The sequence below is a fragment of the Lodderomyces elongisporus genome, chromosome 5, assembly GCF_030384665.1.
Source record: "Lodderomyces elongisporus chromosome 5, complete sequence".
NCBI classification, from domain to species: Eukaryota; Fungi; Ascomycota; class Pichiomycetes; order Serinales; family Debaryomycetaceae; genus Lodderomyces; species Lodderomyces elongisporus.
Genome location: NC_083677.1, coordinates 949,085 through 962,375, shown reverse-complemented (window position 1 = coordinate 962,375; position 13,291 = coordinate 949,085). Strand labels below are relative to the sequence as shown.

The 13,291-nt window shown below is 37.6% G+C and overlaps 5 protein-coding genes across 5 annotated transcripts; 2 read left to right on the top strand and 3 right to left on the bottom strand. All coding sequences in view use genetic code 12, as the record gives it.

The window, feature by feature from the left end:
• Nucleotides 1-222: 222 nt before the first annotated feature.
• PVL30_004218 (uncharacterized protein) lies at nt 223-1,269 on the bottom strand (the record flags this gene model as incomplete). Its single annotated transcript, XM_001524480.2, has 1 exon — nt 223-1,269. One exon carries the CDS (start codon nt 1,267-1,269, stop codon nt 223-225), a length of 1,047 nt encoding a protein of 348 aa, XP_001524530.2.
• An 804-nt stretch (nt 1,270-2,073) lies between these two features.
• Nucleotides 2,074-3,117, bottom strand: PVL30_004217 (uncharacterized protein; the record flags this gene model as incomplete). The annotated part of the gene is made up of 1 exon (XM_001524479.2): nt 2,074-3,117. The coding sequence occupies one exon, from the start codon at nt 3,115-3,117 to the stop codon at nt 2,074-2,076; it is 1,044 nt and encodes a 347-aa protein (XP_001524529.2).
• Nucleotides 3,118-3,818: 701 nt separating this feature from the next.
• Nucleotides 3,819-5,588, bottom strand: PVL30_004216 (uncharacterized protein; the record flags this gene model as incomplete). The annotated part of the gene is made up of 2 exons (XM_061119531.1): nt 3,819-5,547; nt 5,584-5,588. The coding sequence occupies 2 exons, from the start codon at nt 5,586-5,588 to the stop codon at nt 3,819-3,821; spliced, it is 1,734 nt and encodes a 577-aa protein (XP_060975514.1).
• Nucleotides 5,589-6,830: 1,242 nt separating this feature from the next.
• RAD2 (DNA repair protein rad2) lies at nt 6,831-10,262 on the top strand (the record flags this gene model as incomplete). The annotated part of the gene is made up of 1 exon (XM_001524477.2): nt 6,831-10,262. One exon carries the CDS (start codon nt 6,831-6,833, stop codon nt 10,260-10,262), a length of 3,432 nt encoding a protein of 1,143 aa, XP_001524527.2.
• A 489-nt stretch (nt 10,263-10,751) lies between these two features.
• APL6 (AP-3 complex subunit beta) lies at nt 10,752-13,256 on the top strand (the record flags this gene model as incomplete). The annotated part of the gene is made up of 1 exon (XM_001524476.2): nt 10,752-13,256. One exon carries the CDS (start codon nt 10,752-10,754, stop codon nt 13,254-13,256), a length of 2,505 nt encoding a protein of 834 aa, XP_001524526.2.
• Nucleotides 13,257-13,291: the final 35 nt, after the last annotated feature.

The following is a 13,291-nucleotide window of genomic DNA, read 5'->3' as shown; positions in this document are numbered from 1 at the left end:
CGTCGTACTTATGGAAATATACACACATATATATATATATATATATACAGATAAATGTATCTATCTATATGTACTAAAACTAGTAAAGGGAAGTAAAAATCATTGAAATTAATATATATATTAATATTAATATTAATATTAATATCAATACTAAAATAAATATAAACATAAAAGTAAAAATAATTATATATCTTTCTCATGCCAGCAATACAAAATTGAGATCTAGCTCCTCTTTTTCCTATCTTCAACAATATCTTTTTGTCTTTTCAACACCGTGGCCACACATATCATAACCAATGCATCTTCATTGACGGATAGTATACTTTCATAATTGACGTTATTTCCATTCAAGTTATTATATATATCATCCACTTTGACCTCTGCATACCCCAACTGAAACCAATTAGCTGCTTCACCTAATATCGCAGAGCAATGCTGTCCGTATTGACTCAGTTCGGGATAGTGTGCACGAACACTTAATTTCTTTTTCCATAACCCATTCAATAATGGATTGGGAGTTGATTTGATTAGTTTATCATTTTGACCATCCCAATTGTCACACATTGAAGGTTGGTCCGGTCGCAACACCGTATGCTTAAATCCATACTTTACCTGCCACAAGCTGACTATTTCCTCCATTCGACTTTCATCTATCCAGCGATGTCTCTCATCTTTATAGATGTAATCGTGTATGGGCAACACCGAATGACTAAACATTGTAAATGTAAAGCTTCTTTTTTTCAGATCATATGGATCTGGATGAAACTCAAATATATAGCTATCGTAACCTACATGGAATCTCTTTTTAACAATACAAAATTCGTGGTAATCTCTTTTGGGATCAAATCTCTGCGGCACACCTTGCGAGTCCAAAGGTGGAGGACAATACTTTCTAAAGGTTAAAAATGTTGTGCCTATGGAAAAGAATGTGTTTATCACTTTGAAAAGTGGGATACCAACACCCTGCTGTTGTATTGCAGGTATATCTTGGTTCTGAGATTTTCTGAAAACATTGTATTTTTCGTATGAGTCACGACTGATGAAGATCTGGAACCCATCTGTCCAGAATTTATTTGTGATTATAACTGTCCATCCTTGAGGTGATGCAGATTGGAAATAAACTGGTTCGCGGTATGATTTTTTCTTTTCAGATACTTGGACTGCACTATAAGAAGGCGAGTCATTGGTATAACTTGGCGGTGCATCAGCATCAGCATCAGCATAAGCATAAGTATCAGCACTAGCATTAACACCAATAGGATCTTTCATTTTGTATATTTTATTCCGTTTGGAATAATTTGGCTATGAGGAGGGGAGGGGAAGAATGAAATTAGGCAGTGAAAATAAAAGAAGCTAAGAAGTAAGGGTTTATCAATCGAGGTAGCTATGTCGTTATGAGCGAAAGTTCTTCTTCTACTTATTACGTTTTTACTTTTTTCATTTTTATACTTTTACGTTTTTATATTTATATATATATATATATACATATACATATATACATATACATATGTATACGTATTTGTGTATTGTTCGTCCATCTCTCTTTTTGTTCAACATTCTTTTCTTTCGTACGGAGTTAAGTCGGCGGTATAACTCGGGCCGATTGGCTTACCTACTCAGCCTTATCAGGTGTTTAATGATCACGAGGTGCACGGCTTTAGAATCGCCAATGTATAGGAACGACGAAAACAACAACAAAAAAAAAAAGACATAGTGCAAACGGACTTAAACAAGAGATTACACACATACACATACACTCGTACTCTTGCCCTTCCTCTCTATAAACCAGCAATTTGTATCAGTCCATGAAGTTAGTACAACTTAGCACTATTATGACTACTATTCTTCCACATTCATTATTTCATGATGATTATTCGCAAGCTATGCCCATACTCCTGCAACAAGTCATTCATCATGCTAAAGTGTAGAGTAAGTAGTTTTCATAATTATATATTCACAAACATTAAAATAAAAATAAAACAAACAAAAACAAATACATATGTTTTAAAGAAAGAAAACAACAACAAGATAAAAGTACGAAAAACTACATCATGAGCACACAGATGCACACGTTTAAGAAGCAGCCGCAGCAGCAGCAGCAATGTTTGCTTGTTCCACAATATCCTTTTTACGCTTTAAAACCGTTGCAACACAGACCAATACCAAAACGTCTAAATTGACAGACAAAATACTCTCTTGATTCACTTCACATGCATTGTTGTTATGCAATGATTCAGTTTGCAACATTGCATATCCCAGCTTGAGACAAGTGGCTACAGTTTCACTCAATTGAGTATTATCATTTTCACCATAGTATTCTTCCTTAATTTTCTTTGTACCCCACTTGAACCTCTTTTTCAATAAACCATCCAATAATGGGTTACCTTTTTGCTTGTCTAATGAATGATTTTTACCATCCCAATTATCGAGCATCGACGGCTGATTAGACTGCAACACAGTGTGAGTAAATGCAAATTTACGTGCAACTTGCTTTGTGACCCCACCACAACGACTTTCGTCAACCCACCTATAACGTTTACCATTATATTCATAGTCATTGATTGGAAACACTCCACTACTAAACAATGTTAAAGTAAAATCAGAACTACGATTTTCCGGATCAGGCGTAAATTCAAAAACAAAGCTATCATACCCCACATGAGTATGTTTTTTCACCTTACAGAATTCAAATTTATCTTTGGCAATATCGAATGCGCTTTTGTCAACACTGGGTACACACTTGTAAAAGGTGAGGAACCCAAACCAGCAATGTGCTTTAACTTTAAACAACGGAATGCCAACACCTTCTGATTGTAGAGGGATTGTAATTTCATTGCTTTTCTTCTCTTTTTTAGTTTTTTTAAATGTTTTGAACTTTTCAAAAGAGTCCTGGCTAACAAATACTTTGTAATTGCTTGACCAACATTGATTTGCAATCACCATTTTATAAGATTTTGCAGCATTAAGTGCATCATCTTGTCCTAAAAATGATTGTTTTTCTTCTGAATGATAAATGGTAGATTTTTCTTTAGCAATTGATCCATTCAAGTAGGCTGGTGGATCAGATAAGTCCAATTTAGTTGTAGTCGTTCCTTCTGATGTTGTTGTTTGCGCCATATTTATCACTAAGCTCTTACTTTATAACTCAAGTACCAGATAAATTAATTTTAATATAGATTAGAGATAACAAACCTATAAATGTATAGATAGATTTTTACATATATATATATATATATATATATGTATTTATTTACATTCAGCCGAATAGTCATAACTTAAAGTAATTGGTACTATTGTTCTTCCTTCTTTGTAGTTGAATGTGGTTTTTCTTTTTTAGTTTATTTTACTGCTCATATTTTTACATACAAATATCACTTTCGTTCTCCCTCCTCTCCCTCCTCTCCCCCCTCTCTCCCTCCTCGACTCCATCATTCATTCATAAGATTGAGGGTTTTTGGCGCAGGGCTGTATTCAAGGGGTAAGGAAAAGCGGCTGTGTAGCACCACAACTAAAGGGATTTAGCGTTGTACATACATGATAACTCCGTGATACCATGACCTAAATTCCGCATCCGCAATTCATCACCAAACCCCAGAATCTACTACAATTGACCAAATCAAAATTAAATTTTTTTTTTCAAAAAAATGAACAAACAAAATCAAACAAAAACCATCGGGGATAAAAAAAAAAATCATAGAGATAACAGAGTTTTCAGCTTACTATGTTCTTTTTGGTTTTGACATCAGCATTATAATAAATATTTAACTTTTGGATTTTTTTTTTTTTTTTTTTTTTTTTTTGATGAACTTTTAGCCGTTTTACACAAAGGGTGCTGCTGCGCCGTCTCCTCTCATGTCACTGCCACCAGCATACACCAATTGCCCATTTCTTGACTCGTTCTTAATGATTTGGCCCCTACCTACAGTTTGTCTGTTGTATCCAGTTAATACCTCAACACTATGGCCCAATTGTTTCAACTTCTCAACCGTTTCGTTGCCAACACCTTCTTCAATTTGTACAATGGTAATTGGTGTCCTCACAGGACCATCCGCGCCTCTACCTCTATCTCTTAACACATCATTGTTTGAATTCAAAACAAATCGAGGAGCATCAAGCAGCTGTTGTGGTGTCATTCCAAAGATCACCATGTTGAGGACATGCTGAACATGACAAACTGGCTGGGCAAAGCCACCCATGTTACCAAATGAAGCATAGAGTGTGTCATCAATAGCATTCGTAATCATACCTGGAATAATGGTGTGGTATGGTCTTTTTCCACCTTCGAGACAGTTTGATAATCCTGGACTCAAGTTAAAGTTGGCGCCTCTGTTGTGGAGACAGAATCCATATTTCTCAACCAATATACCTGAACCAAAACCTTCATAAACGGAATTGATGAACGAACAAGCTTCACCATTCGAGTCTGTAACTGTAAGGTATACAGTATCAGATTTGTATTTGGAATCGGGAACTCCATGCGTCATACTCTCACCATCAATAATTTTTGATGGGTCAAATAACTGAGCTCTAGTTTTGAGATATTGATGATGGAGTAATGCTTCGACAGGGATATCCTTGAATGTAGGGTCGGTGACATATTCGTCCGAGTCATGGAATCCCAATTTACATGCTTCAATAAGTATATGCAAATATTCGGCAGAGTTGTGTTTCAACTCATGTATGTTGATTTTACCTTCATTATGTAATTCTTGGATGAGACCAAGTGCCAACAACGCAACTAACCCATGGCCATTTGGGGGAATTTCCCAAACATTGTGATTTTGAAAATTCAATTTAATAGGCTCAACAATGGTAGAAGTGTGGGCTTGCAAGTCTTGCGCAGTGAGTTGATGGTTTCGCTTTGAAGTGGTCTCAATGATTGCCTCAGCTATTGGCCCCTCGTAAAATGCCCCTTTACCTTGCTTGCCTATTAACTTGAGGCACTCTGCCACTGGGGTATTCTTGACATATTCGCCTTCATTGGGACCTCTTGCACCATTTTCACCATCTAATATTATAAATGGGTTATTATTACTCAAATTGGGATTTTGCGCTTTCAATTTGGGTATCGCTGCCTTCCATGACTTACTTGATAATTCCGATACTGGGAACCCGTGTTCAGCTAATGTTACAGCTGGCTCCAAAATTTGTTCAAATGTGACTTTGCCCGACCCCCACTTCTCAAAGGCATCATACCATCCAGCAATGGCACCTGGAACAGTTACTGAAAAGACCGAAGTGTATGGAATTCTGGGCATGGGTTTACCGTCATTGTGTTCATCCCAAACATGTTGCGGTGTTACTTTTTTAGCAGCACGGCCACAGCCATTTAATCCCAACACCTTTCCAGAACCAAGCGGAGACTTTGCCGTACCATCACGCTTGAAATACAAAGCAAAACAATCACCACCAATTCCCGTGGATGCTGGCTCTGTTACACACAAGGCGGCTGACACTGCTATTGCAGCATCGACACAATTACCGCCTTTTTCCAAGATTTTTAAACCGGCGGAGTTGGCAAGTGGTTGGGTCGACGCAACCATTCCCCTGTGGGAATAAACGGTTGATCTGCGCGAGGCAAACTTCATAAACTCTTGTGACATCTTTCTTGTTTTAAATGCAAACAAGTGTGAAAATGTAAAATAGCGGAAGGTGCTGTTTTGAACAAAACAAATAAATAAAGGAATAGAAAAAGAAAAAGCAAAAAAAAGAAAAAGAAAGGAAAGGAATGAAAAATTGCGGAGACAAGGTCTTTTGAATGCCTTATATATTCATTAAATATACGATTACATTAATATGTAATGTATATATGTAATTTATTTACAATTTTTTTTTTCTTTTCAATTCTCTTCTTAATTTTCCACACTCTACTTGATAATGTTGTTCAGTTATTGTTTTTTTTCCGATGGTACATATTAAGGATGAAAATCAATTTCAATGTGGGGGAAGGAAGGAGGGAAGGAAAGAGGAAGGAGGGGGGGAGGGGAGGAAAGAAAGAAGGTGCTGGCGGGAAGGTGGGTAATGGAGCACATCCTAATTGGGCAATGTTTGTCGCGATCTATGAATCTTGAAATTCTTGGAACTTGACTAATTTGTTCGCTCGGACCGAGAAGCCGCACGAAAAAAACTAATTATAAGCGGAACACGAACGGCTTGTCGAATATAAATGGATTATGCCGTCTTGTATCAAGACAAGAGTTTTATAGATGTTTGTCGTGCCGAATTATAAGGTTTGTGTGATTTATTTGAGTGGCTAGTATGAGTTTAAACTATGGGTCAAGAGGCTGTAAAGTCTAGTGAAAAAAACAAATCTGGAGGAGTCAAATTATTGCAAAGCTCCTTAGGACCGTTCAGTGCGATCCGATGTCTACATTTTCCATCAAATCAACTAACCAAATAACCAACAATTTTTCTACCTCCACATATTCTTTTGCTTCTGCTTTTTGTATTAACATAAATCAATCTCCCCTTTGATTCCATAAAATGGTAATTTTTTTTTCTTCCTCTTCTTTACCGTCCATTTTCTTTTTACAATCTTCTTGCAAATAAAGAACAAATTCAAAAAATTGTAGAGAATCTCATTTGCGCTTTCCCGTTAAATCACATTCACCAAAAAAAAAAAAGAAAAAAAAAGAAAATGAGATAAAATACTGACAAGCAAAGAAGAGCAACGATCTATAAAGCAATCAAATGAGAGTTAGGAATCAAAAATAAAATAAATAAAATAAATAAGTCAATAATCAAAAAAAATTCCCTCCACACAAAAAACAAAATAATAAAACTATATTGTACATGATACTACCTCATCTTTACATAAAAGCATCACATAAATGGGCGTACAGTCATTATGGGATATAGTTGGACCCTCAGCTCGTCCGGTACGACTAGAAGCCTTGTCTAGAAAGAAACTCGCCGTAGACGCGTCCATTTGGATATACCAGTTTTTAAAAGCCGTAAGAGACAAGGAAGGAAACGCGTTGCAATCGTCTCATATAGTTGGATTCTTTAGACGAATATGTAAATTGCTTTTCTTTGGAATTCGACCCATCTTTGTTTTCGATGGCGGTGTACCTGTATTGAAGAAACAAACCATCGCTGAAAGGAAAAATCGAAGACAACAGAAAGCAGAGTCTACTAGAGAAACCGCACAGAAATTGCTTGCCATGCAATTACAAAAACAATTACAAGGAGAACCAACTAACTGGAAGAGACAAAGAAAAAATGTACTTCAGAGTTCAAAGAAGGCAGTTGGCGGAGCAGCAAATGCTGATGATGAGAAACGTGGAAAATATGAATATCTTGTCAATGATAGTGATAAACACGATGATGATCCTGATGATGAAGATGACGACGACATTATATACTTTGAAGATTTGCCGGGAAATAATGCGCCACTGACAGCTCAAACACAGAGTTCAGAATCATTATCCCCAGAGCAACTAAAATCAATTAAATTCCGCAAGAAAGATGAATATCACTTGCCTGATTTACACGAGTTTAAAGTTTCGCGAACCGATCAAAGAATTATGGCAGATGAAGATGAACGTGTGCCTGAAGACGATGACTTTGATCACGTTGATGGTATCAATATTAATGAAGTTGACCCTAAATCCAAGGAGTTTTCCAAATTACCAATTGCTACTCAATACATGATCTTGAACCATTTAAGGTTAAAATCACGATTAAGGATGGGTTACCAAAAAGAGCAACTCCAAGAATTGTTTCCTAGCTCTATGGAGTTTTCCAAATTTCAGATTCAACAAGTGCAAAAACGTAATTTCTATACACAGAAGCTTATGAACGTTACTGGGATGAATGACGATGTCAATGTAGAGCGACGTATCGCTGGAGATAAAGATCGCAAATACGCTTTAGTCAAAAACGAGGATGGGTGGACATTGGCGTTGCAGGGGGAAGGTGCCAGTGCCACAAACCCAATCAGTCTTTCAGATGAGGAGCTGAATAAGGATGTACTGCTCACCGAAAAACCCAAAATTGAGCTAATGGAAAAGGAGAAACGTATAGATTCAGATGCTGAAAGCGATTCAGATTTTGAAGACGTACCGTTGGAAGAACAAGAGGAAACTGAGGAGGAAAAGCAATTGCAAAAAGCACTTATCATGTCAATTTACGAACAGTATAACGAACCTGAGCATTCTATAGGAATAGAACAACAACAACAACAACAACAACAACAACAACAAAAACAACAACAACAAGAACAACAACAATCAAAAGGCTTACAAGGATTCAACACTAGCATGGAGGATGCTGTGGAAGCAAGTAAAGCCGAATATTACAAGATGGTCAAGGAGGAGGCAGATCTCGAAAAGCAAATAGAAGCCTCGTCTCATTCCTCTTTGTCCTACTTGAACTCTTCTGCCAGTAAGACAAATTTTGGTGCTTCCCTATTGTTTCCAAATCTGCAATTGACCAAAGAGGATGTGAATGCAAATGCCATGCCATCTACTCTTGATAAAACAGCGGACTCCGCACAAAATGAGCACACAATCATAGGCTCAAAGAGCGAGCTAGGAAGATCATTCATATTCTCCGCAGATAACCATGAAACTGGAAAAGTGCAGCTTAAGAAAGGTACAGGCAATAATATTAACGACAATACCCAATTCAAAACTCAAGCCGGCAACAAAAATGGAGCTATAACTGATTTCGATATGGGCAGAAAAAGTAAAAAACTTCAGATAGACGAAGCCAAAGAAACCGAGTGCCTACCAATTGTGAAAAACGTGCCCAGAAAGGAAGAACATGTTGTTGTTGATGAAGTTGATGATGATGATATAGCCTCTGAATTATCTGATAATGACGAGCAAATCACAAAAAACCGTCCTGCTGGACAAGAAAAACTCCCAGATTGGTTCCGAAATGAAGTAAGCCAAACATTGAACCCGCATAATGAAAAATTTGTATCAAGCATCATAGATAGAAAAATGAATAAAAACATTGAAGACGGTGACGTTGAAGAATACGAAGACGAAGAAAAAGCAGCTGGTCTTATTCCATGGTTTGAAGCAAAAGAGTATTTTGAAACTAACGACAACGAAGATGATTACAAAAGTAATGGTGATGGATATGACAATGATGCCGACGTTGTGGACGTTGCGGAAGTTGCGCCGCCACCACCACCACCACCATCACAACTACCATCATTACCACCACACTCGCCATCTATAATTGAGGCGGATGCACCATCAAAGGAACAAGAATTACCAGAGAAAGAACCGGAACGAAAAGCGGCAGTTATTGACTATGATTTTGAAGAAGAAGACGAGGATATGTTGATTGAACAGATGAGAACAGAGGAAGTTGATCATGAATTATTGAAAAGTAAAATAAAGGCCACACATACAGTGCCCCCTATATCATCGATAAATACACGCATCACTGAAGAACACTTGCTCCAGGAGAAATTACAAAAGGCAAAACGAGACTCAGATGAAGTGACCGAGACTATGATTTACGATGTCCAGGAGCTACTCAAAAGATTTGGTATTCCATTTATCACTGCACCAATGGAAGCAGAAGCTCAATGTGCAGAACTTTTAAAAATTGGCTTGGTTGACGGAATCGTTACTGACGATAGCGATTGTTTTCTTTTTGGCGGAGATAAGGTTTACAAGAATATGTTCAATCAGAAACAATTTGTCGAGTGTTATTTCAAAGACGATATAGCTACCAAGATTGGATTAAGTCAAGACAATTTGATTGAATTAGCATTGCTTCTAGGAAGTGATTATACTGAGGGTATCAAAGGAGTAGGACCAGTTTTGGCGATGGAAATCTTGGCGGAATTTGGTAGCTTGACCAAGTTCAAGGAATGGTTTGATAGACATACCAAAACCGCAGAGGTGAAATCCAATTTGACTTCGTTGGAGAAAAATTTGTTGTCCAAAGTAAAAAGTGGCAAGCTATATTTACCTGATAACTTTCCGGATAGAATTGTTTTCGAAGCTTATAAAAGACCCGAAGTTGATCCAGACAAGACTGACTTTGTTTGGGGAGTTCCTAATTTGGACCAAATACGGTCATTTTTGATGTATAATGTCGGTTGGTCACAGGAAAGAGTTGACGAAGTAATGATTCCGTTGGTTCGAGATCTTAACAAGAAAAGCGCCGAAGGTGTTCAATCGACCATTGGAGAGTTTTTTCCACAAAGTTATATCCAGAGCAATAAAGAGCTCAAGTTGGGTAAGCGTATGAAAACAGCAGCAAACAAACTTAACAAGAGAAAGAAAGTTGTATAGAATATGTATAGAATATGTATTGATGAGTAATTGAAACACAGTGCTTTCGACTCGTTTTACTCTCTTTTTCTTCTTTTTATAAACGAATTCTCTTTTTCTTGTGTACGCTCCATTTTCTCTTTTCCTCTCACATATATCAAGTGGATGTACAAGATGGAAAGAGAGAAAAAAAAAACTGCGCGCAATTTTAGTGCCAAGCTCGACTTTAAAAATGCGCAAAAAAAAAGAAGAATGGAAATTAATCTTCGTGTCTCAACTAGAGCGCCAAAATTAACACCAACACCAACACCAACACCAACACCAACACCTCCAGCAGCAAGAGTAGTAGTACCTGTTCCAACAATAAAACCAACACTGTCGAAATATACACAACAGGACCAAACATTGCAATTACTTTACATTTCATTTTTTTCTTTAGTTACATCCACAGTACCAAAAACCTTAGATTTTGATCTTTGTACCTATCCCGCTCCCAGTTTTTGACCCCAGATGAATGATTCGATATCCAAGATTTCGTCAATTTTGGAGTCGGTAAAGGACCTTTCAATCGAGGCACTGTCGACTTTGGCGCCTTTAATTGATACCAATGGTGTGGCCACTGATCCACAAGAGATTTCTAAGCTACTCAATTCAAGAGCAACCAGAGATGTATCAAGTGGCATGAAATGCGTGATTTCAATTATATCTAAAGGAGGTGACGGCCTTCCATTTTTTGCCGATGTTGTCAAGAACATCACCAGCGATAATGCGAAAGTGCGGCAGTTGGTGATTATCTACCTTACTAAGTACGCTGATGCAGAGGCAGACACTGCTCTTTTAGCTATCAACTCGATACAAAAATCCCTTGGAGATAAAACACCAATAAATAGAGCAAACGCAATACGGTCTTTAGCGGGAATAAAGATCACATCGATTGTGCCAATAGTAACACTCAGTTTGAAGAGATGTTCCTCAGATCCATCACCACTTACAAGATCTGCTGCAGCGATTTCGATTGGAAAGATATACCTCGAAGCTGGGAAATCGAGAAAGCAAATTTATGAGATCTTGGGACAACTTTTGGCTGATAACGATGTGATGGTTGTTGGTTCGGCTATCAAATCATATTATCGAATTAGAAATCATTTGGGGAAAAAAGCAAGTAAGAAATGGCAATTCATACATGGAAATTTTAGAAGGTTTTGTTCTTTGATAACAAGGTTTGATGAATGGGCACAAATATATACTATCGACATCTTGACAGAATATTGTCGAACATTCATCTCTAAACCTATAGAACACAAACGTGGAGACGGAAGCAAGGATGATGATGTTGATGATGAGGAACAGGAAGGTTATGAAGAAGAAGAAAGTAAATCAATGGATCAAGACTTGCACAAATTTTTAGTATCAATAAAACCATTAGCGCAGTCTATTTCTGATGCAGTTGTGATTAGTGTTGCTAAGGCCACCTATCTACTTTCTCCAAATTCTTTTCAAAATTTTAGCCTTCAAAGCCAATTGATGAAGATTGCATTTTCAACAAATACGGAATCAGCCATTGTATCTCTTTGGATGGTTGCATACATCTGCGAGAAAAATCCTTTCATGTTTGCATCGCACTTTACTAGTTTTTTCCCCTTTCCCAACGAAATGGATGAGATTGCCAATGTTAAACTTGATATCTTGGCATCAGTGATCAACGACGTGAACGTAAAGTACATTTTTGAAGAATTGAAATATTGTGCTTGCAATGCTGAACCAAAAATTGCCAAGAAGGCATTGCGAAAGCTTACATCGTGTGCCATTAGTTCAGAGTGGAATGATCATATCTTGAACTGGTGCCTTTACAAACTAGGTTCATTTAGTGCAGAGTTGGCAGGAGAGGCCATAACCGTGATTCGTTATATTTTGCAACAGAAATACGATGTTACAACCACTACTCAGGAGAAACAAATCACCAATACGATTACTAGACTTGCAATTTTACTAGAAGATGGCAAGAGGGAGATTGAAGATGATGCGAAAGCTTCACTCATTTGGACGATTGGTGAGTATAGTTTAGCATCGGAAAACTCGGTGGGACCAGATGTGTTGCGCAAACTGCTCAAGTCCTTTGCTAAACAATCAGAGGTTGTAAGATATCAATTATTGGTATTAGCGGCAAAGGTTTACGCATTTGAATTAATACGTCAAGCGAATGAAATGGAAAGTACTGGAGAAGATAGGACACTTGTTAATGTCAAATTGGAAGCAAGCATTGAGTCACAGATGTTTCAGCATGCATTACACTTGGCCAAATACGACACGTCATACGATATACGTGATCGTGCTCGAATGCTTGATGTATTGCTAAGTTCTGGAGTTGATCGTGCCCAACTAGCCTCACTTCTTTTGCAAGTTCCCAAACCAATACCTGAACTTGGTTCCATCAACGATGGGGATATATCCCTGATAAGGTCATATTTTGCAGTTCCCAAGTGGCTGGAAGATTCCAGTACCTTACCACCACCTTCAATAAGAAACGAAGTTGCAATTAATTATAACAAATTATCAGCTCAACCAGTATATGCACATGAAGGAACAACTAGATCACCATCACCCGTTGTTATACCTTCATCCGATTTAGCAACTCGTCAAGGTAATCAAAGTAATGAAGTTGGACAGCAGAAGCTGAAAACGTATAAGCTACAAAGTCTTGACGACTTTTTTGGTAGCGACGAGGATGAAGAAGACGAGGATGAGGAGGAAGATGATAGTGAAGAAGATGACAGTGAAGAAGATGATAGTGAAGAAGATGACAGTGAAGAAGATGATAGTGAAGAAGATGACAGTGAAGAAGATGATAGTGAAGAAGATGACAGTGAAGTAGAGGAAGAAGAGGAAGAAGAGGAAGAAGAGGAAGAGGAAGAGGAAGATAGCGAAGAAGATGAAACTGAGGGACGTGAAACTGGCGAGAGGAGTGATTCACCTTCATTTACTTCTGTAAAAGGAAGCGATGCAGAACGCAAATAAGATTGTCAGTTTTGAATGAATCCAGTACCTGAAAT